Consider the following 24,209-nt stretch of genomic DNA (forward strand, 5'->3'; position numbering starts at 1 on the left):
CTGTTTAGCGGCTTAGCGGATCAGCTGTTTAGCGGCTTAGCGGATCAGCTGATAAGCGGCTTAACGGATCAGCTGTTTAGCGGCTTAGCGGATCAGCTGATAAGCGGCTTAGCGGCTTGGGAAAAAGGGGGGGGGAGGAAAAAACCCCTGCAGGAACTCGCAAGACATTTTCGTCTTGCGAAGCAAGCCCATAGGAAATTCGTTTTGCGAAGCACCTCCAAATCGGAAAACCCTTTCGTCTAGTGGGTTTTCCGTCTTGCGGGGCACCACTGTATTACATTACATTAAATTAAATATAAGCCATTTGCAAGCAAGCAAACAAACAAGCAAGTAAGCAAGCAAATAAACAAACATATTTGTCTTGCTTTCAGGCAAAAATTGTATTTCATGTTTATGTAGGTAATACAACAAATATTGCCATTGTTGCAGTATGGATTTCTTTGGCCACCTGTTGATAATTGTTTACTGTATTATTTACCTTTTGTCTTTACTTTGAACCTACTAGAGTTAAACCACATTGTATATATACATGCGTGTGTGTGAGAGAGAACATATAGCTCATAATGATCTTTGTACTACTTTCAAGTTCAGTTAAAGTTGGGGAGTTGTCCATTAATACCTTTGAATTCTGGATTTTGAATAGCACCACTGAATACGTAGATGAGCATTTTTATGCTCAGAGGTAAGGCTGTTACTCCAAGAAAGGAAACAATTCTTTGTAACTGCTTGCAAAATGCTCAAACAACTTGTAATTAATAAATATTTCACTTGCTGGCTTTAGAAAGCAACAGGATTTTTTTTTAAAAAAAATCAAATAAAAATATCATTTGAAGCCAGTTAGTCATCCCACCTCTAATTTCTTTGCACTTGCAGACAATATCATGCTAGGAAAACAGCCAGCTAATGATCTCATGCAATCGAGCATTTTTCAAAATGACCTTATTCTCAATGAGGTTCAGGTGCTATGTAGGAGGCTCCCACAGTGCTTAATACATGCCAGAACTTGTGGGCGTTTGGGAATGTTATTTATGTCCAACGTGTGAGAAATCACTGGAAATTGCAAACAGAGCATACGTTCCTCTCATTAACCTTCATTATCTGTATCACAGCTATTTGGCTTTCCTGTTTCACAATTTGGTAATGGCAACAGCAAACTCCTCAGTATTGTATTATGAAGGGTGGCTTGTCTTCAGTGGTGGCTGCTGACTACTAGGCTGGTGCAGGTGGAAGACAGGGCAGAGGCAGAGGACAGAGCAGGTAGGCAAAGCCAGGGTTAAAAATTGGCAGGGGTTCACTTGAAACAGAGGCACAGACACATTTGAGCCTTTGAGCCAGCCAGCCACAGAGTTTAGGTAGTGGGGAAGGAGAAGGAGCAAGGATGGGGGATGTGGTGGGAGAGTAGGAGAGATATTAAGGGATGGAGGGGGAAGAGTGAGACTAGGGGCTGTGATGTTGAAGAAATATTGAGGTTAGAGCAGCAGTTGTCAAAGGTGTGCTGCACTAAACTGGAGAGGATGGCAAGTGTGCTGGGAAGATTCAAGGACAAAGAAACATTTAAACATTTTGGTGTAGTATAACATTCTATATCTATCTATCTATCATCTATCTCTATCCATCCATCCCTGGATCCCTTGCGAGTGAAACGTTTTGGCTCCCGATCGCCGCAAACCTGGAAGTGAGTGTTCCGGTTTGCAAATGTTCTTTGGAACCCGAACAGCCTTGGTTTCCAAACATTTTGGAAGTCGAACAGACTTCTAGAATGGATTCCATTCAATTTCCGAGGTACCACTGTATATTAATTTGCAGAACATGGATAGATATATTTTCACAATGACAGAAAAAGCATCAAGCGACACTGAGGACAATCCCACAATATCTTGGGAACGATGCATGTTCTTATTTAACTGCATTGCTTTATACTTCTGGATGTGCCATGATCATATTATGAAGCTGTTGCGTTCTATGTTACAAATCAAGCACCGCTAGTTGTTGTTTCTTTTTGTTTTCCAATGTAGTTCTTAGCAAGGAAGAAAGATTGGTGTGGCGTGAGCATCTTTTCATTATGCAAGTGTGGCCCAGAGGGGGGAAAAAGTTTGGAAACCACTGGGTTAGAGTGTGGGGAATGAGAGAACCAGGGTGTGAGGAGGCAGAAACAGAGACTAGGGGGTGTGAGGGGCCAGAAATAGCAATACTAAAGAGGAGAAGAAAGAACAAGGGGCCAGGAGCTGTGGAAACGAGAGGCTAAAGGGTGGGGAAAGCTTTTCTGTGCTCCAGTTCAGCAGTAAAGAACAGGTTTTCCTGGGGAATGCAGTGGGGCAAGTGGACCCATGCCTAGAAAGCATGGGGCAAGTGGAAAAACCTCTCGAACCCATGCTTTTTAGGCTTCGGACAAGTGGAAGCATGGAAGAGCCCAATGCGATTGGAAACATTTGCATAACAGTTATTTGCATCAATTTGCATCAAGTGATTCGTTCCATTCCAACACCCACAACCAATATACTGCACTGTAATATGCAAACATGCTTTGCAGGAGGAGGAGAAGGAGGCGGAGATATTCTACATGCATCCAGCTCTTTGTGTGATGAGAGTTGTCAGATAAAAAAGTCCCAAAGAAAACAGGTTTGCATCATGAACACTGATGCTTTAGCTGGTAGAATATATTTATAATGAGTTGCAAAGAAAAATACACAAACAAATAGCTGAATGGTTTTACGAGGCAGCTAAATGTCTCAAAATTATATACCATGCATTAAGAACTGTTAATTATATTATTAAAATAGCCAGTTTGCACTGCCAGTTTCCAGTGCCAAAATAATAAATTACACCATACAATCAAGGCAGCAAGTAAACCCAAACAGTGTTGCAAAAGCAGAGAAACAAACAAAAGAAGCCCAAGTAAAAGTTTCTGCAATAATGTTACAATATGAAAGGCTTCCCGTAGGCAAATAACACTCTATTATTGAAACCCTGGGTTCCTGTGAGATTATCTGCAATGCAGAATAAGTTTCTTATCGCTACACCTATGGGCAATGCTGTTTTCTCACCTGTGGGGAAGTATACTTAGCAGCATGGCTGGCATAAGGGACAGAGTAACCTTTGCACAAATGAAAGCCAAATTCAAGGTTGGATGATTGTCATGATTAGGAGCAAAGCCATCCCTCTCTGAGCCTATTTGTCTAAAATCAGTTTGGTTTGTTACATTTGTACAAGTTTGTTTGTTAGATGCCGGAAATGATACAAAATCGCAGGTGAGGCAACGTAAGATTGCAATCAATCTGGAGGGGTTTCCCCCCCCAGTCACAATGCCTAATAAATGCCCATACTACATATTTTGAGACAAATATACTTACTACACATTGTCCTCCTTTATGTCAGTAATATAGCAACTGTGAAAAATCCAAGACCTCAAGAAATCTGAGGATATCAACTCCTCTTCCACTTCCCCCCTACCAATTTGTTTGTCTAGGGTAGATCACCATTGTGCTTCAAGCAAAGGGACAGACAGAAAACAAAGGAGAACTGTACCAGATTTTAGCTGAGCTTGACAACTCTGTCAGACACCAGGACCTTATGATTTATTTTGTGGTAGCCAACGTTCATGACTGATGAAAGTCTGAAGGTACTTGCTCTTATCTTCTAGCACATGTTTGGCTGAAAACACTCCAGATTCCACCCGCAACCCCACTTTAGTGGAAATTTGATGGTGTACAAGAGATGCAGGAAAACTCCGCCTCTGATCATGTTTGCTAATCCCTTTAGTGATACCTCTGCATGCTAAGTATTTGTTTTAGATTTGTGAAGTACATATTGCATTGCAAGAGCTTGAGAGTGTCTATGTATAAGAGGGACTCAATCACTAGGGAGACACCTGGACAGGTGCGTAAAGGATGTAGGATGCTCCTGTCTACAAGGAGCAACTGAGAGGCAGAGCAGAGTTGGATGCTGAGGAACTGTGTTTTTCCATGCAGCATCACTCAAGCTGAGTGATTCCGAAGCCTTTTCTAGGCTGTGAATTCTCTGTGCGAGGAGGGAGGGGGGAATCCTGTGAATTTCAAAATGTATCGTGAACATAGCTTTAAAGTATTAACTCTGTGATCCAAAGTGTCTGTTTTTCTAAAAGTTAATGCTCTTACAAAATGTTTTCCCCTTCTTTTTGAAGGTTCACTTCCCCCCCTGCCTGGTAGGAATTTTATCATAATTTCATGCCCTCCCTGCCCACACTTCATGGTTTGTTACTTAGTCTATTACTTTCACATTAAACTTGATAAGGTCCTGCTTCCTGTGATATTCATTTTGGAGGTTTGATTCCTCACAGCTGCTGCTTTGAAGTGCGAGATAACATTCGGAACATGGCACATTGCTGCTGTTTTTTCCCTTTAACTTTTCATTTAGCTGCGGCACATAACCCTGTTTCTTCAAAATAACTTTTCAGTGAATGGTTATTTCCAAAGCCAGATTTTTTTTTTTTACTTTTATACAGGGCAAAACTCTGGACTTTTTATAAAAAGCAACTAATAACTTCTACTCCAAAAAAAGGTTTGATGGCTTATTCTCTGCTTGCTCCTTTTCCCCACCCCTCTCCCTCTGAGGGATTTAGGTACATAAGTCAAATTAGCAAGGATCCGAGTTAATGTATAACTCGCTTGCCTGCATGGCAGAACAGTTTCATGGATTTCTTGCTTTTTTATGTTCCTTTCTTCTTTTTGTACCTCTTCCTGTCCTCAATCTGAAGTCTGTATTGTGCTGCTCTCAATACTATTAGTCAGAGGGATGAATGTGCATGAAATGATCCAGCCAAAAGCTAAGCACTTATAAGTCCCATTGATTTAAAAGAGAGAATTAAGCACCAGCTTTAATCTCTCCCATTTAAACTGTTAGGACTTCAGAGTACTTAACTTTGGCTGTATCATGCTCATCATTTTCAAATAACTGAATATTAGTACTTTTGGTTAAGCATTTATCCTGGTCCAGCAAGCAGAGCATAATACTGGGTGCCATCCACACATGCAAAAAGAAGTTCTTGTGTGAAGACCTCACAGTAGATGAAAAGCACAGTGTACAAGCTTAACATAACTGGATCCAAGTAACGATCATTGGATGTGGGTTTTACATGGCTGTTTTGGGAACAAAATAAGGCATATACTGTATACCAACGATCCATGAATGTAAATAAAAAAGAGGAGCTCTTGAGACCATACGCCACACTTGAATCTAACCCAGCACCCAATGCCGGGCACAATCCAATTACACAGTAAAGTGTAAGGATGTGCATGGCAGTGGGGCTAGTCTTTGTAAAAGGGAGAACTGAGAAAAGCAGGCAGAATGAGGTGTGTGTGCATGTGTGTATGTGAAGGTGAAAATGAGGGTGCAAAGGGAGGCTTGCAGAAAAGAAGGAGCAGGGGGAATAGGGGTGCAGATGAAAGCAGGGGCATGAATGTGTCTGCAGAATAGGAGAGGATGGTTGCTTCATAATGGGGGGAATGTGAAAAGGGTGCCTAGTGGTTGCAATGTGAGAGAGGAGGAATATTCAGGAGGCTACCATGGTGGTTGTGTGCAAGCAGGGGGTGCTGCATAAAAGGAAGGGTGAGGACAGGGGGGTGAGGGTGAAAATGGGTGCAATGCAGGGCTGCAGAAAAGTGGCATCAGAAATGGAGTAGGGATGGTGAAATGTTAGCTTGTTCGTTGCTTGGGGTAGGAAGGGGAAGCTCTAGGAGATTAATTGTGGGGTTGGCGAGCAAAGCGAGCAGAGATGCGACGCCTAGTAATACCATAGAAACAAACTCAAGCAAAACCACTGGTCTTCTGTGATGACCTATTTGTGACAAGGAGTAGCTCACAGGCAGTTGTTTATCATGGTTAGGCAGCAGCTGTAAGATATGCCCTGTTACACTTGGCTGAATAGGATTCTTGATGTCATATTATCCATGTCACAGATGAAACCGTTTCTGCATTTTTATTTGGAGGTTTGTATGTCTCTGTTAGGGACGCAGGTGGCGCTGTGGTCTAAACCACAGAGCCTAGGGCTTGCTGATCAGAAGGTTGGTGGTTCAAATCCCTGCGACGGGGTGAGCTCCCGTTGCTCAGTCCCAGCTCCTGCCAACCTAGCAGTTCGAAAGCACATAAAAGTGCAAGTAGATAAATAGGTACCACTCTGGTGGGAAGGTAAACGGTGTTTCTGTGCGCTGCTCTGGTTTGCCAGAAGCGGCTTAGTCATGCTGGCCACATGACCCGGAAGCTGTATGCCAGCTCCCTCAGCCAGTAAAGTGAGATGAGTGCTGCAACCCCAGAGTTGTCCACAACTGGACCTAATGGTCAGGGGTCCCTTTACCTTTATGCCTCTGTTGCATGGAAGTATGAACCTGCGCAAGCTAGTGTAGGCTAGTGAAAGTAATAGTTAGGGAGCAGTTAGCAAACTAACTTTTGCTCAGAGTAAAGGTAAAGGTAAAGGAACCCTGACAGTTAGGTCCAGTCGCAAATGACTCTGGGGTTGCAGCGCTCATCTTGCTTTACTGGCCGAGGGAGCCAATATTTGTCTGCAGACAGTTTTTCCGGGTCAAGCATGACTAAGCTGCTTCTGGCGAAACCAGAGCAGCACATGGAACTGCCGTTTACCTTACAACTGGAAAGGTACCTATTTATCTACTTGCACTTCGATGTGCTTTCAAACTGCTAGGTTGGCAGGAGCTGGGACTGAGCAACGGGAGCTCACCCCGTCGCAGGGATTTGAACCACCAACCTTCTGATCAGCAAGCCCTAGGCTCAGTGGTTTAGACCACAGTGTCACCTGCATCCCTTTTGCTCAGAGTAGGCCCATTTAAATGAACACCCAACTTAGGTTGATTCATTTCAATGGGTTTAGTCTGCATATGACCCCAGATGTTTGGCTCAACTCCAATCAGTCCCAGCAAGAAAGGCCAACGGTCAGGAACCATGGGAGTTGTAGAGGGCACCACATTGACTACCAATGGGGTTGGGGCGTTGGACTCCAACTGGAGACACCCACGTTCAAATCCCTGCTCAGCCATGAAGCTCACTGGACTCTGGGCCACTATTTCAGCCAACCTACCTCACAGGATTGTTCAAAGGATAATATGAGTGGGGGAAACAACGAACATTGCCTTGATCATGTTTGAGGAAGGGTGGGATATAAATGTAATAGTTCACACCAGTGGTTCCAAATCAGCTTATTACTGAGGTCCCCTTATTTTTAAAAAGCCAAGCCACGGACCCCCTACTTTTGAAAATTTTGATAACTCAATGGTTGTTACCTCTGCAAAGCAACTTTCTGAACAAAATGTGGGGTAGCCCCTAATAAGCTAAGGATTTTAGGTATACTAAAAAAACAGACTAGGGCTGAGCAATATCTGGTTTCCAACATTGTGATATATCAGCAGCTAAACAGCTTGATATTCCGAAATATCACGACGTCTGAAATGGGAGATCAGCGTTGGGGATGAGGGAAGGAGCAGTCGCAGAGATCTGGCGGGTGAAGGAAGCAGAGGAAGCAAAGTCACCTTCACTGCATGGTTTGAGTGGGAAGGGATGGGGGTGCATCAGGCTGCCTTCAGTGGCAGCCAGCGGAGATGTGCATCTACTGTGGCTGCTGCTGCTTTCCTGCTGACTGAGGGAAAATGCTCCGCCTCAGTGCCAGGGGAAGGTAGTGCCTGGTACCTTGAAGTGAGGGCGATCAGCTGCTCTGTTCTCCGTCAGCGTGAGGGGAAGGCAGGGCCTCGCAATCGGCTGCCCTGCCCTCCCTCACACGAGGAGCAATACATTGCTGTGTATTGCCGGGTCAAAATCGTTATTGTGGTGTGATTTCAAAACCGATTTTGGCTAACATATTGAAAAATCTCATAAGACCATAAAATCTGTGATATTACCGGGCAAAAATGACAAAAAAATAGTTGGGGAGAGGCGAGGGATGGGGCCGTGGACCCCTAATTGGGAACCACTTGTTTACACAGTGATTCTCACGTTATAGGCTTATCGTGTGCTCTTCCCTTCCTATAAATTTCATGCAGTGAACAGGAAATGAACAATAGAAATTTCAAATGACCAAACTACATTAAAAATGCCCAAAGAATGAGATGTTGGCATTCTACTGAATGCGATAGCACGTATGAAGTATGCAGAGAAGGAAATTTGGCGCTTACATTTATTAAAATGCTACATGAGTGGATATCACAATTTTGAGGTTATTTTTAAAAAGACACCAGGCAGGGCTGGGTTTTTTAAAGTTTAGCTTCTAATCCTTTGCACACTTACTTGGGAATAAACCCACCAAACACAGTGGTAATGTGCATGTTCATCTGCTCCCAAATAAACACGCACATGACTGGTTAAAGTTCTATTACTCCTTTAAGCTATAATGTTTTAGGATGTTTTGAGTTTGGCTGATGTGCTCTCTTAGGATCCTTTTTTTTACCCCACAAGGCCAGAGGCCAAAACGTATCATCACTGCCGTGGCAGTTCTGCTGTGCACAAGTACTCACAGATATTTGCCGTGCCCTTAGGAATGGGAAGATATGAGCCTGCACTCCAAGGCCGCCCCTGATAGTTCTTCTTGCATTTCCCACAGTCTGGGCCTGTTGTGTTGTGCTCACATTCACATAACAATTTTTTGTTTTCTTCTCTGCAGCCGGTGGCATGGAGATTACACTTGCACCTAACAAAAGAAAAGGCAAGGTGTTATCACAAGTGGAGATTTCATTTCAGGATGTTGTGTTCCAAACTGAAGACCAGCTCTTGGCAAGAAACATCTACATAACAAAACACTCTGCACTTGTTGTTGCTGGTTTAACTTCTGTTGGTTTGTTGTTGTGTGTTTTTTAAGCCTCCCAGCACTGTTTCAAATTGCTTTCATACATAAATGCTGTGACAGTTGGATATTGCTGTTTGGTGTGTACTAATCAAACAAAAAGTAACTACATCAAAACTTTCAGATCTGGTTCTCTTAAGCCCTGTGCTCAAATCAACATAGCTCCTTATAATTAACAATTGTATATTATATCCCAATCCTACGAAGAACAAACTTAACTAAAGACTTAACTGGCTTAAATTGTAATTCCTGCATCTCCAGAAAGCTTGGAAATTGGAAGTTCTGTGATGTGAGTGTATAGCAGCGAGGGATTACCAACAGGGAATTATCTGAATGTCTCTGAGTTATAGCACCCAGACCTGTGCAGAGGAGGGGGGGGGGGGGAACCAGGTATACTTGCCACTTGCCCCAGGCCTTGGAGGGCTAAGCTAGCCAGAGGCCTGCTGGACTTACACTGTCATGCCAATCCCTGTGTCTCCCAGCTGTCCTAGGCCTCAGACAAACTCTGCATGGGCCTCAAAGCACCTGGGACTCTGTGTGTGTGTGGGGGGGGGGGGGAAGGCTTGACAGTTCTAAGTAGCACCAAACTGAAAGAGGCTGAGTGAAAGCAGCTTCCAAAAATTCTCCATCCTATTTGCAGGTGACAAAAAGCAGGGAGGGCATTTCTTGAAATACTTTCTTTTGGGAAAGCTGCAAGATTCTTTAACTTTTGGTGGGCAGGGGGCAAAAAAGAAAGAAAAGAAAAGTCTCCTCGGATAAATCTCCACTCAGTTCATGCTAAATGAAACTCCATTGTTTGTCAATGCTGGTGGATGGAAGAGGCAATGAGCTATGAGAAGAGGGCAGGAAGCTCTAAGGGCCAACCTCACTGCATTATTGTGAGGGGAAGGGGGGAATATGGTGAGCAAGTCAATAGAATTCTGTTTCCCCACCCCTTTCAGAATGAAATGGGACTTGCAAAAATGCTCCTATATGCAACTAACTTGATCCGGAAACTTGAGATCTTAACCATCATAGCATGACCACCTCAAGGGGAACCTTTTGCATCAATAAATGGTTGGAAAAGTTCTGGTTATTTTAATTTTAGACATTGGCCCCAGGCTATTTGGGCAAAAAATAAAATAAAATAAAATAAAATAAAAGAACAATGTATTCTACTGTGCTATAAGTATGCAAATTGAAATGGACTGAACCAGAATATGGACCAAAGTCCTTTAATGAACCCAATGCCTCTTAACGAACACCCAAAAATCCCCCAAGAACTGAAGATGCGTTCAAAATGAAAAAGCTCGTTTTATCAGCATGAAAGCATTGTTATTTCTTTCCAGTAGATGTCAGAAATGGTTTAAAATCGCCTTCAGATACATGTTGGAGAGGTGCCCAGGTATTTAGCAACTCTGGTTGATTATTTTCCTAACGATTTTACATCCGGTGGTTGGAAAGATTCTTCTGTGGGCATTTGTCACCTGTTCCATGGAGTGACTAGTAATTAGGGCAAGGCAGCGCAAGGAAGGGGCAAGCATTTTTTTTTAAATAGCAAGTGCAAATGAACAGCTGCCAAACCTGACTTCCATTTAAGGGAAATTTGACCTGAGGCAAGTAGCAACCCACACATATATCCTCAGGGCAAAGCCAACTTATGGCATCTTTAAGGAATTCAGGATAATGGCAGATAGAATTGGTAACCTGGTACATGCAGTTTGCATTTCATCTGCGGCTTAAGTAAATGATACTCTCAAGAATGGCTGCTATAATACCTCATTCCAGCTGGAAATATTAACAAACACCTTTTCCCTTTTAATTAAAATGGGTGTGCGAGGGTGGTGGGAAATCCCTGTAAACAGGTTTATAAATGAGGCTCCGCTAAGCAGAAAGTTTAATTGTTCTATATTAGTGGTGCTAGATTCCCTGATAAACGGCTTGTTTTCTTCGCACACATTTACAGAATGGCTTTAAATATAAACAAAATGTAAATATGCTTTAAATATAAACAAAAACACTGCTCAGTTCCTGACAAAAAATAAAAAAACTGATTAAAATAGAATGGAAAATCTGGAAATCGGAGAGGTTCTATGAGGTGTGATGAATGAAGAGTCACCAGCTATTTTGCTGCCTGATATGAAGCCCAGATGGCACCCCCCCTACACACACACACATACACACACACACACACAAGCACTTTAAAAAACCTTGAACATAAGAAGAGCCTACTGGATCAGGCCAACGACCCATCTAGTCCAGCATCCTGTTCTCACAGAAGCTAACCAGGTGTATATGGGAAGCACAACCATTTTGGTTGTGAGTCCTGGAAGACCTGGTCTTTCGGGGTTTTTTTGGGTGTGTTGCTCTTTTTTCTTTTAGAACTTGTTCTTTTATGTGGAAATTGTTCAGATTGGCTGTGTCTTTTTTTTTTTTTAACGTATGCATGTATGAAGGCAGGATCCGAGCATAGATCTGCCATTGCAGTTTTGTTCTACCAGTACTGCTTTCCCTTTCATTCCACTGAGTTTTCAAATAACAGATTTCAATGTTCAAAATGAGTAAGAAAACTCACCACATCCACAGCTTTGATTTCTAAGAGTTGGAAGAGCAAAGTCAAAAAGAAACAGAGAGGTTTGCAAGAGCTCCTGTTAAAATATTATGAAAGCACCATGGTCGGGATAAATTCTCAGCAGAACCCACCTACTCTCACGAGCCCATAATTTAGTGGCATACCACACAACCTGCATGCAAAAGATCCCAGTTCCCGTTCCCAGGACTTCCATTTAAAAGGGAGCAGGGCTTCGAAAGACCATTACATTAAGTCCTACATAACAGCTACAGGAGTAATAGTCTCTAATGGTGTTAAGCAGCTCAAGGTGCTCCAATGCTCCTTCCTCTATGCAGTATTCTGGAGGTGCAAACACAGGATGAATTAGGACTATTCGAACCAAAAGGGGTTATGGATAAGATGCATGCTTCCACACTTGTGTGATATGAGGGTGCATGTAAGGCAACTGTCATGTTTTTGACTACACAGCAGTAGTCAAATTGTTGTAAAAACAGCAAACAGTCCTGCAGCCCCAGCATGCTCAGTCTATGTGATCTGACAGGCAAAATGTGTACAAACAACTTTGCATACAGATGTGCACAAGTTAACAGTACCAAAAGGAGTTCTTGCACCTTCCCCTAGTTAATACAGCTAATTACCAATGGATGCTGGAGAATGTGAAATGGTTTGTGTATTGCCCTATAAACGGGACAGTGCTTCTATGTAACTTTCATATGTAACATGCATAACGCATCTGTACTGAATGAAGACACTACTTGGCCAGTTTATGCAGTATTCGGTCGACATTACCCACTTGTGCACATTCTCCAGCATTCCTAGTAAGCAATGTATATTGCCTGGGAAATGTGCAAACTCATCTGTTCACTCTGTCTGTGTGTTCACAGGTAGGGGATTGGACTAGATGACCGTCATGGTCCCTTCTAACTCTACAATTCTATGCAGCTATACTAAACATTTTAATGTGACTGTGCGTGTTAGTGGTGTTTCTGCACATTCTTCACTGCACTTATATTAGGTACACTGCAGTTACATTAGCTACAATAAATGAGGCTCTGCTAAGTCACACACATATTTTCAAAATAAAAACAAATTCTACACCTTGAGACTTGGGGGTGGGGGGCCTGCTCAGGCTTTTGGCAGGGAAAGCCAGAAGCTTCTTCTTCTTAAAGGCTTTTGTTGCAATTAGTTATCATGGCTTCTTCCTTCAGTCTTGTTCTCCCAGACAACTAATCTCTGAAGTAGCCAGCACAGGCTTGGTGTTTTGGATCACTGTTTGTCTCATGCTCCAATACGACCTCCTTCGTTCAGCCTCAACAACATTTAATTTCTCATTCAGTTAAAACAAAAAGGCCATCAGGAGGATGCAGATGAATATATTCAGTTTAGGGGAGAATTCCCTTTGACCTGAATCGGTTATGATTTCATACAACAACCATCGTAAACGGGAGGATATAAATAATGGGAAGCATTACATCCTGTGATTTTTGAGGCAGGGATTATTGGCTAAAAATCCCAAGTCTAATTTTTGTGAGAAGTTCAGAGTTCTGGGAATCAGTGTCTGTTTGACCTTAGATTCCATAGGACATAGCAAGAGATTCATACTCTGAGAGATAATAAGAGGACAGCAACGGCATTTTGTGCTGCATACTGAAAAGCATTGCCTTCTGAACATGGGGCTCTCTATATCTTTATCAATCTAGTGAGATGCAGCTGAACTACTCTAGTAAATTCTGTGCATGTCATTGTGAGGAAATTCATTCTACAGCTACAAAAATGACTTGTGTACTAGAGAGAATGATGCATAATGAATGGATAAAGGAAGCCAATGCACGCTTAGCTCAGATGAGAAGTATATATGCAGTGATGGGCTTATGAATGTTTGAAGGATGTACATGCCAAAAGAGAGAATTCTGGATTCTGCCTCTGAAGTGTAAGTGGACAGAAATCAGAAAAAATGTAAATATCCATTGGCTTTTCTTGAAAGCAAGACTCCATTGCAGAGCAGATCTAAACCACCCATCTGTTAGTTGACTTCATTATCTAATTGATTATTCCCATCAAAAACCAACAACTTTAGTTTAACAATATTTTAAGTCTCTTATATGCATTATATATTTCTTTGAATTTTTATCCCACCCCATCCCATGGACTGGATTAAGTATAAAACAAAAACAATATATAAAAAAGACTTTGGAGCTCATCTTGATTCATTTGCAGTGACTAGCAAAACACAATACAGTCATTTGTCTCATTCAGAGATGTCAAAGAAATGGAAAACATTCTGTTGGATTGCAACATGCTGGCTTCTGTGGAAAAAGTTTGCATCAGAACTGGGCCAAAGTTCAACTGGACTTGGATTAGAGAGCCCTATTATTGAGCTTCATCTGCTAAAATGACTGACTGATTTGGAAATAAATAAAAAAATTTAAAAAATTGTCCAGTAGCAGCTTAGAGACCAACTAAGTTTGTTCTGGGTATAAGCTTTCGTGTGCATGCACACTTCTTCAGATACACTGAAACAGAAGTGATGACTGATTTGGCTAAATAAAACCCACAATTACCAGACTCTATTCTAACTGAGGCCATCCATCAATTTGGCTTCCATCTAGGCTACAAAATGTTTCTATTTTTCAAGCCAGGTCAGATATATATCTAGATCGTAAGGTCACACACCCAGCCAAATTATGAAAAAACCCATCACTTCAGGCATGTCAAATATCTGTCCAAACAACAAACCCCCTTGGGCAAAGCTAGCCATTTATCCAAAACTCCAAACAAACTCCAGAACCTCACATTTGCTTAGACCAGATATTTATCTCAATTCTATCTTAAGCCCCAAATTCACCCCCATCTTTTGTGTCTACCTAAACCCCAAATGCTGGCATTACACTAAGACTAAAGCTAAATGGACACCCAAATCTCCAAAGCCTTCAGAAGCCTTTGTACATGGCCAGACTCCCATCCCCCAAAGCACTCCTCTGTAGGAAAAGATGAAAAGCTAGGCTGACTTCTTTCATGCTGATGAGAAACTGAGAAAATACAAAGATATGAAAGAGAGAACATAAAGACCCATTTCCAGCTGTTTATAAAAAAGAGCTCAAAATAATGATGATTATATTTCACAATTAGATAATGGCTTGAGGCTAAAAAGGAATCCAACTCACTTTGATAGCAATCTCTTTCCTTCCTCTGGGGTACTACAAGATGGTAACCAACAAACAGCGCAACCACATGATTTGAGGATAATTCAATTGCTCTTATTAAACTATGCTTGTGTCCAGCAGTGGGGGTTGCAAATATAGGTTTGGCTAATGGCCAACTCCAGAGGGTGGTAAAGTGGGGATAGAGGCCAAGACTTTGAGGTGAACAAAGGATCTAATGAAGACATTTGGAGAGGGTCCAATGATACCATGAAGTCTTTGTTTTCATTCTAGTCTAAGCTAGGTTTGCTATTAAACATTAAAGGTACATGCATTCTTGCTCTTTCTCTGCCCAGCCCAACATTGGGTCCTCCAGAAGTTGCTGAACTACAACTCTGATCAGTCCCAGCCAGAAAACCTATTGGTCAGGGATCATGGCAGTTGTATTCTAACAATATCCAGATGGCGCCATATTGGCTACCCCTTGGTCCAGAGTAACCAAAATGCTAACCCACAGTATTATTCCATCTAAATAAAATGATGGACAGTCAAGCAATTGCCTAGACTTCTTTCTTGCTCCTAAAACTCACAAAGCCTCCAACTTCCATAAACCCCAGCCATCATAGGCAATGACCAAGGATGATGGGAACTATAGTCCAACACTATCTGGAGGGCCACCTATTACTCACCCTTGGAGGGCCACCTGTTACTCACCCCTGTTCTAAAGAGAGAGTTTTAGAGAGGGGAGGGAGCCATGTTCCAGCTACTAAAATCTGATGTTGACACACATTTTGCACACCTCTGGGGCAAATCCACAGCATACATTTAAAGCACACCCAACACACATTTAAAGCATGTCTGGGAACTATGGTTTCCCTTCCATAAAGCTACGGTTTCCAGAGCCATTAACCAACTACAGTTCCCAGGATTCTTGGGGGAAGTCATGTGCATTAAATGTATGATGCAAACCTTCCTTTTCATGGTCTGTCACTGTAACAGCCACCTTGTCAAAGCAGAGATGGTGAAATTCAACAGTGGCTTGCTGTGTATCTGGAAATCTTGGCACTGTTTGTATCCACAACTAGCTGATCTCTATCTTCATACTCCAACCGAGAAAACCTGTACATGAAAGTCTTATTCATGGCACACAAAATATGCAGTTTTAATTCCCAGTACCTCCAAACTGCTGCCTAATACCCTGGGGATCAGCTCTTCCTCCTTGGATGGGTCTGTTTGCTTTCTTGACCACACATCTTTGCTACTCTCATTATTTTGGCAGAACACGTTTTAAAATACCTTTCTGTCTGTAAGAACTTCTTTTCTTTTTTCTTTTGCAGTTACGTAAGCATTCCGGAACACCCAAGGAAGAGGCCTTAGGTTTTGTGTGGGAACAAATCATGGGTTCTTCAGCTTCTTGCAGCTTCTATTTACATCTATGTAACTGACATTAAAGTGCTGTAAATATCACCAAGGTATAACTGCTAATAGCAAGTTGATTCACTTGCTTGTAAGTGTCAACCAGCAGACTGGAGGTCACATGAGGGGATCTCTCATGCTGACAAAAATTTAAAAGAAAAAGAAAAAGGAGTGTGTGAGAGTTGTTCTTGGATACATTTTTAACGAGGAGCCATATGTTCCTCTCTTAATACGCAACTTAGGATCTTTGCATAGAATTGCCAAGGTTCGGCAAATCAGAATAAAAGCCATGTATAGACTAGTGATAAGAAACTGGGATACTGGGATACTGTTTAGTATCTAACTAAACAGTTCCAGTAGCGCAAATACTTTTGGCTGTGCAATGGAACTCTCTGTCCCTCTCCTCTTCCCACAGACCATGCAGACCTCCTAAATCTGCTCTGGTTGGTTGATTGGGTGTGTGTGTGTGTGTGTGTGTGTGTTGGGTGAAACTCCACAACAGATTTAGGGGGTGCTCAGGGGAAGGAGAGGGGAAGTCCCATTGCATAGCCAAAAGTGCTTGTGCTAGAGGAACTGCTTAGCTGGATACCACCCCATAGTCTTTCTATATAGCCCAAGTTAGCATACTCATTATAGACCTCAGCTCTTTCTCCCAAGCTAAGACAAAGGCAATGCTCTTTAACCCCTCTCTTGCAATACGTGCCTCAGATGCTCATGCTTGTGCCCAAGCCCAAACCCATGAGAAGTGATGGCACTGAGCAACTGAAGCTTCCAAAGCAGTTGTGGCATTCCTTAGCAGAGGAGAATAGGCAGAATTAGCTTTACATTAGTAATGTTCTCTCTATAGTGTTGTGACATTACTGTGGGTTGGGCTATTCCACTGGGTCTGCCTTAAAGCAAGACCTGTTCACAGTCTGGAATTTGAGAAAATAATACAAATTTATCACATCTATTCATAAAATATATAAAATGGCCAGCTCAAAAACATTTAGGATTCTTTCCCCTGCCATTAAAAATGTTATCTAATTTTGCTTTTCCAGGATGAAGGGCGCTGTATTTCTATTACTTGGTTTTGCATATCCCTCTTCCATGATAGCTCCACAATACTTGTCCTAAAACTGGTCTCTGGAGGAAATATATATATATATATGTGTGTGTATGTATATGTGTGTGTGTGTGTGTGTGTGTGTGTGTGTGTATGAGCAGTTAATAAATGCTTAGTCCCACAATGGATATGGTTATACTTTATTGGACCAGCCTCACTCAGTGTGGTGCCCCACAGATAGTATGGACTTCACAATGGGGTAGGAGAGCTGAAAAAAGTTCACATCTGGCAACCAATGCGCCCCTTTGCTTTCAGATAGTACATGGGTGGACAAGTCTAAAAAGCCTAGGTCACAAATTTTCATGGCCCTCTAGTGGCTATGGTGGCTGAGCTCATCTACCCATGTACTATCTGAAACCAAAGTGGCACATTGGTTGCCAAATGAGAAATTTATTGGCATTATTTTCAACTCTATGACCCAACTATCAACTCATATCACTCCCTTCTAGCCCAGCTATGCCCATGGGGGCTGATGGGAGTTGTAGTCTAAAACATCTGGTGGGCATCAGGTCGGAGAAGGCTGTATTAGAAGGCAGCGTGCAACTCAAATATATTTGGCTACAGATGTTATCTGGATAGACATTTTAGAAATGTTGATTGTATTGGTACTTCATTAGATTTTAAATTATAGACATACCCAGAAAATATGGTTGAGTGAGGAGTAAAGAAACACCTAAGATGCATACATATTGTTACAGATTTGGGATACCAGTCTAGTAGGGAAGAGTAGAAATTAATGAATGTCAAGAGCTAGCTCATATTTGGAGTATTGAAGGTAAAATTCCAGGCCAGTGGAAAACTACAGGCTCAACTTTCTTTCCAAGCCAGGGCCTTGCCTGGGTGTTAACATGACAAAAGGTGTTGATAGCCATAGTCCAGGGGTCAGTAAACTTTTTCAGCAGGGGACTGGTCCACTGTCCCTCAGACCTTGTGGGGGGCCGGACTATATTTTTTTTTGGGGGGGGGGAATGATGCAAGAACACCACGAGCCCCAGTGGCTGCTTACATGTGTCTTGCGAGGGGCTGGCGGCAGGGGGGGAAATGGAGAGGGGCTGCTAAGATGGCAGCCGCTCAAGTGCTGCTGCTGGCACCAACAAAACCCAGCCCCTTTCCTCCTCTAGGCAGGGCAGGGAGAAGCCAGGAGGAGGGAGGGAGGAGGTGCCAGTGCCGCCGCCATGTGAGGGAGAGGGAAAGCATGCGTGAGCTGGCGATCCACACGGCGATTCCTGGATCATCCGTGGGTCCAGAAGGCAATTGGGCCTGATCTGGCCTGCGGGCCTTAGTTTGCCTACCCATGTCGTAGTCCTTGGGCCTGGGCAGACAGGGGTTGCCAAGGTGATGGGGAGGTGGCAGGCTGTGTTCACAGGAAAAAACTAGACTTGGGATAGCAGATGGATGGGGAGGAGCTTCTTGGAGCAGAGGTGTGCTGGGAAGAAGTTCTGTCTCTGTTGTCTTTTCTATCTTGGTAGGCTGGCTGAAGTTAAGCTGGGAAAGGTGTCTTGGACTCTGGTGCTGCACTGCTCGAGGGAACAAGGCCTGCTTGAGATGACCATGTTGTAAGATATGGGCTCCCTCCATCTAAATTCAGGTGTAAATATGTGAATGAATCAAATTTCTTAAAGCTACGGCAGCCTCTTAACACTCCTTAATTATCAAAGGAACACAGAATTAAGATGTGGGCACCTGGAACCTACATGAATCTTGCCGCAGCTCATCAGAGATTGGAGGTGGCATTCAACCTTTGTAACAATATACTGGGGAGGCAGGGATGGAAGGGAAACTGCGAACTGGCGTTTCGTGTCCATTCATGCTGCGTGGAGTCAAGGCATAACTCTCCCATTCAGAACTCCCATAGCCTATGTGTACCACTGGCGATGTTTTAAAAGACCACAGCCATCATTTCAAAAGGCAAATGAGGGAGAATGTTTTACAAGGAACTAGCTTCATAAAATACAGATTGCTGCTGGTAAATAGGGACAGCTAGAGCATGAGGGATACATTTAGCCTTATCTGCGGTTAAAGAGGAAGCCGTTTATAGGAGGAAGGGGACCCCATATATCTCTTCCATTATTGTTGCTATAAAAATATTGCCTGGAGTGAAATTTGAGGCAAATCTGTGCTCGCCGAGGCAAAACAAATGCAATTTCCAGAAAAACGCAAAAGGATCTTGATAAGACTGATTAGGTTTATAAGGTGGATGAGATATCTTGCATGTCCCTTGGATATCCCTGAATCTTGCCTAAAGCAAAATCTGAGGAGAATGTTCTTGCTTGAGTAAAATTTCTGAGGGATGTTGGAGGAAGCCAAAAAGATTTAACAGTGGTCTTATCCATTTGAGGTACTACAGTACATAGATATGGGGAGGGGGCTCCATTCTGTTTAGTGGGTCACGGATTGTGCAGATCTTCTTTAAATGGGGGGGGGGGGGGCAACAGGGGACAGAAGAATAGACCAGCATTTACAATTAAAGGTAATTGTTCCGCCAAACATGAATGTAGTATTATGACATTATGCATATAGCTAAATTATTCTTTAATTTACAAAGTAAGGACTAATATTGGATAAGGTTTTTAAGCTTCTTAATTCTGTAAGTAGCTTTGTGCTGGGAAAGAAGTTTACCTGCACTGGGCAATCCTCTTTTATGTTCATATTTGAGAACTATGTGTGGAAAAGGAATATTTGTGATTTCATTGGCTGATTAGTTTTTTGGCTTCACTACTTTGGTTAGTCTTTACTGTTCAATCCTCAGTTTGAGAGGATACCGATTGGGTTTCTACATGCAGTATAATAAAGCAGAGTGTTGTTTTTAAGCCAATATCAATGGATCTATTCTGAGTAAAACTTAGTTGAAGGGCACCCAGTTTCCCACTTTTGCTCACAGATGGAAAGGCATATCTCTTTTGAGACGCTGCCCCCTGCTGGCAGAGCACAACAGTAATTACATGAGGTGCAATCTTAGAAGAGACATTTCTTCCTCTTCAAAGTTGGCATCTGCCATGTGTAGCACTTCTATTTTTTAAAAATGGGATTTTAAGTAAAACTAAATAAAAATCTTATCCTGTGATTGATTGCAAGCACCATTTTAACTGATTGATTCCCCCCATAAAAACTCTTATTAATCTAGCCAATTAATTTACTAAATGGTGCTACCCTTGCAAATGTAGATTTGCTACAGAAACTAGTATCTGGAAATTTAAATGCATTCCTGGCTACACTGATCAATTCCAAGGCACGCTGTTCTAGAACAATACAGTTTCAAGTCAGTTCCCTCCATGCTGTGTTCTAACCTCAATGTGGGAGAAACAGAGTGATGGCGACTTCAAACTGTACTGCCCTGGATCTGTCTGTTTTAGGACTGGAATTACCCTGATATAGAGAGAACTGTAACATCATACAGATATTCAGGGTTTCCAGATGTTAATTCTGCAGTTCAGTTGCTAAGAATAGACACATACAAATAAGTGCACACAAACAAAAAAGGTGGTATGATAGCCATCATCAAATATTTGGAAGGCTGTCACACAAATAATAGATCAAAGTTCTTTTGTCCTGCCCCAGAGAGTAGGAGATGAACCAACAGGTTCAAATTAGAAGAAAGGGGATTTTAGCTAAATATTAGAAATAACTTCTTGATGGAACAGACCTTGCCCCAGAAAGGTGGTGGACCATCCTTGCTTAGAGGTTTCTAAACAAATTCTGGTCACATATCAGGAAGGTTGCAACAGTGGACTTCTAGCACTGGTAGAGGGTTGGACTGAAGGTAAAGATGTGTGTGGCACTGTGGTCTAAACCACTGAGCCTCTTGGGCTTGCCGATCAGAAGGTTGGAGGTTTGAATCCCTGCGATGGGGAGAGCTCCTGTTGCTCGGTCCCAGGTTCTGCTAATCTAGCAGTTTGAAAGCACACCAGTGTGAGTAGATAAACAGGTACCGCTGCAGTGGGAAGGTAAACGGCATTTTTGTGCGCTCTGGTTTCCGTCATGGTGTCCTGTTGCGCCAGAAGCGGTTTAATCATGCTGGCTACATCACTTGGAAAGCTGTCTATGGACAAACGCTGGCTCCCTCGGCCTGAAAGCGAGATAAGCGCCGCAACCCCATAGTCGCCTTTGACTGGACTTAACCATCCAGGGGTCCTTTACCTTTACCTTTACCTAGAACGTTGGACTATATGAGATTTCAGGTCCTTTCCAACTCTGTGATTCTATTCTAAGAAATTAGACAGTCTTTCACAATTCCCTTTGCCAGATTCTCAGTGATATAATGAATTTCTGTTACTTAAACTCCACTTTATTTACTGAGGCTGCAATCCATAGGTATCTGGGAGTACAGCCCATTGAATACAGTAGGGCTGACCTCTGAGTAAACATGTACAGGACTGCACTGTTAATTTCTATCCTAAGCACAGAATTTATGGAAGATGTTCAAGGACACCATTCTTAATGCTGAAGTTCATAAAGAAATCTCAGTGATTCCCAATGGGATTAATTGTGAGCAAGTGATTGATTTAGTGACAAGCCAGCCTTTTCAGGCTTCTGGCATGATTTGCTCTGGGTATATTATTGTCCAAAGGTCAATCAGGAACTCCAAAATATTGTAATAATTGCAGTAGACTTTTGTCATTTTTGTTTAGCGCACTGGTAAAATGAACCCTTTATTAAAGTTAGCAGTGAAATAAGTAAGGAGAAAGAGATTGGATTGGAAAAGTCACCACCAGAACGAGCCAAGATACTTAGCTTTGTGTCACAGAGCTTACTTGCTGTTACAAAAAAAGGTAGATTGTCGACATTTAATCCTTTTTAAGGGTTTATTACTAGGCAGTGCAAAAAACAAGGGACGCTTGCTTTCCCCCTGATGAGCACGCTTAAGCCGGAACCTGTAAAGGTCATTCTAAATGCAAATGGCTAAAAGTGATGACAAGGTAACAGCATGTCATGAGTTGCCCACAGATGATTTCAACAATGTATTGAAAAGTGAGGCAATTTAATAGACACTTTTTAGGCATTGCTTTTTGAAGGAACTCTTTTGATCAACCCGTGGACCACGTTCCTTTCTGGACAATCTTCTGAGGCCCCGTGCCAGTAGTAGGCAGGGTCAGAGCAAAAGGTAGGCTGATGTCATAGACTGGCAGGATGCAGAGGAATGGTGGGAGGCACTTGCTGGGGAACCCCCCAAGGGAAGAAGGTTCAGAGCCAGGGGATTGGTGGCAGATGATGATGATTGGTCAGAGGGAGAAGACTGGGAGGATGAGGTGTTGGAAGCTCAAGATGTAAAAGGGTTTAGTGAGCAGGGAGAGGTTCTGGAAGAGAGAAGACCAGAAGCTGAAGTAGAAACAGAAGAGGAGGGAGGCCAAGAAGCAGAGATATGTCAGGGTGTTGAAGAAGCAAGGGTGTCTCCCTTTCCTGTTGTGACAAGTTCCCCTCTCCCTGATCTTCCAGGTCCAGGAGAGGTATGAAGTGGGAGGAGCAAAAGTGGGCACACCAATGTAGTGCATGGGAAAGACCCAGGAGAAGAAGAGACTTAGGCGGCTGTGGGAAGACCAAGACCTTCAGTCTCCAGAATTGCCTCATAGGGGCAAGACCTATCAAGAAGAGTTACTGTGCTCATTAGGCCTGGCACTCCTGGGCAGACCTTGTTTTGTCTAGTGAAATGTTAACTTCACTTATTCTGCTTAATTTATTGCTGGCTCGCTCCAATGAATATTAATTCTGCCTTTGTTCAGTAGGCTAGCCGTTCCATCCAGGCAAGGAAGAGGCATTATCAGAGTTCAAAGGTGCATTCTAGGCAAGCAAACACACAGTCAGGCTGCAAAGTATGAGCAGTGTGGGGTGTGGCCTAGGGAGCGTTCTGATGGCCAGACAGATAAGGGTAGAAGTTTGAAGGAAAGTACATGAGGAAGCCTTGGGTCTGAGAACATTGGTCTCCACCCACCAGCTAAAAAGCAGTAGGGAGCACATGATGTGAAGTTGAGAAGTGGTAGGCCTAACCATTTGGTGACCCCACTGCTCTTCCCCCTCCATGCTCACTCTCTACCGTTGCTTTCCCCCTGCTGGGTCTCCACATGCATGTTTGTCTCAGCTGGGAGAGAGAAATGGCTGGGAGAGGAGAGTGCTGGGCAAAGTAGCAGATTAAACACACTGTCTCTACTCACTGGCTTTCTCCCTTGCAGAGGCCCCATTAAGACATCTGGCTTGGCTCTGTTGCACAATCTGAGCTGCGCTGCAGGGTTGGCTCGCCTTGTGTTCAAAGAGCAGCATCCCACAACAGTGCAATCAAACTTCATCACAAACCATTTGTGTCTTCTTCTCTCTTTTTTGGCAGGGTGAGGATTTGGGATGTCAAGTGTTGTTGGATAAACAAGTTAACGGGCAAAAAGTTGCCAAGAAATTTGTAAAGCAAGAACAGGGAGAATTCAAGGTGCCTGCCTCCTCCAAAGCAGCAGATGTGGGCGATATAAAAAATGTGTGCGTGAATAAATGTTTTAAAAATAAAGCAATGTTCACGCCAGGAAGCAGGGGGCGGCACGCAAGAGCCCCATGATGCAGATCTGCTTGGAGAGAGACTTAGGGGCACTTAGGGGCAAACATATTACGCTTAACGCACAGCACACAGCTAAGTCTTTCTTAAAAAAACAAAAGCAGTAACAGTTGTGGTGCGGCCTGTTCTTGGGATCACAGAATGTAGGGACTGGAAATTTATACTGTTGCCTCCTCAGTTGCAATCTCACCTGAAAATTCCTACCTCTCCCAGCATGGCTACAAGGCTCGGTACAAATTGTTCCCATTGATACTGATGAGATCTTTTTTCTTTTTTCTTTCACTAAGTGTCATAGCTGGGTGTATGTGTGGTCTTCAGGCAGGTGCAAGACCACCCCCCCCATGTAATTAACTCAAGAAAAACAGGAGACATATCAGATGCTATACATTAAGCATAAATGTAGTCTGACCCTATATGCATGGAGAAAGAAACACGTGAACTGGGCTATGTCATATTTAGCAGGATGTAGTGTCTTCTCAATTCCTCACCTTACATCCTCAATAACCTTTTGCCACATTGTAAATACTTTCTTTTTTAAGGAAGACTTTTGGTTAAGTGTTGATTTATCTCTGCTAGAAGCTGTTTTGCAGTGACATCATGTGTACTCAGAATAAATCCCCTCACTCAGGAATCTGCTCCAATCTGGT

At 42.8% G+C, this 24,209-nt stretch overlaps 1 protein-coding gene across 8 annotated transcripts in view; it reads right to left on the reverse strand.

Annotated features, from left to right (window-relative positions):
• Positions 1-24,209, reverse strand: part of NTNG1 (netrin G1) — a 206,281-nt gene that overhangs the window by 62,936 nt on the left and 119,136 nt on the right. For all 8 annotated transcript variants that reach the window (XM_028732631.2, XM_028732635.2, XM_028732634.2 and 5 more), the window contains exon 4: positions 8,493-8,665. In XM_028732631.2, the coding sequence (XP_028588464.1) occupies positions 8,493-8,665 (173 nt within the window). The remainder of the gene's footprint in view (positions 1-8,492; positions 8,666-24,209) is intronic.

The sequence above is a fragment of the Podarcis muralis genome, chromosome 5 (assembly GCF_964188315.1).
Source record: "Podarcis muralis chromosome 5, rPodMur119.hap1.1, whole genome shotgun sequence".
Classification (NCBI taxonomy): Eukaryota; Metazoa; Chordata; class Lepidosauria; order Squamata; family Lacertidae; genus Podarcis; species Podarcis muralis.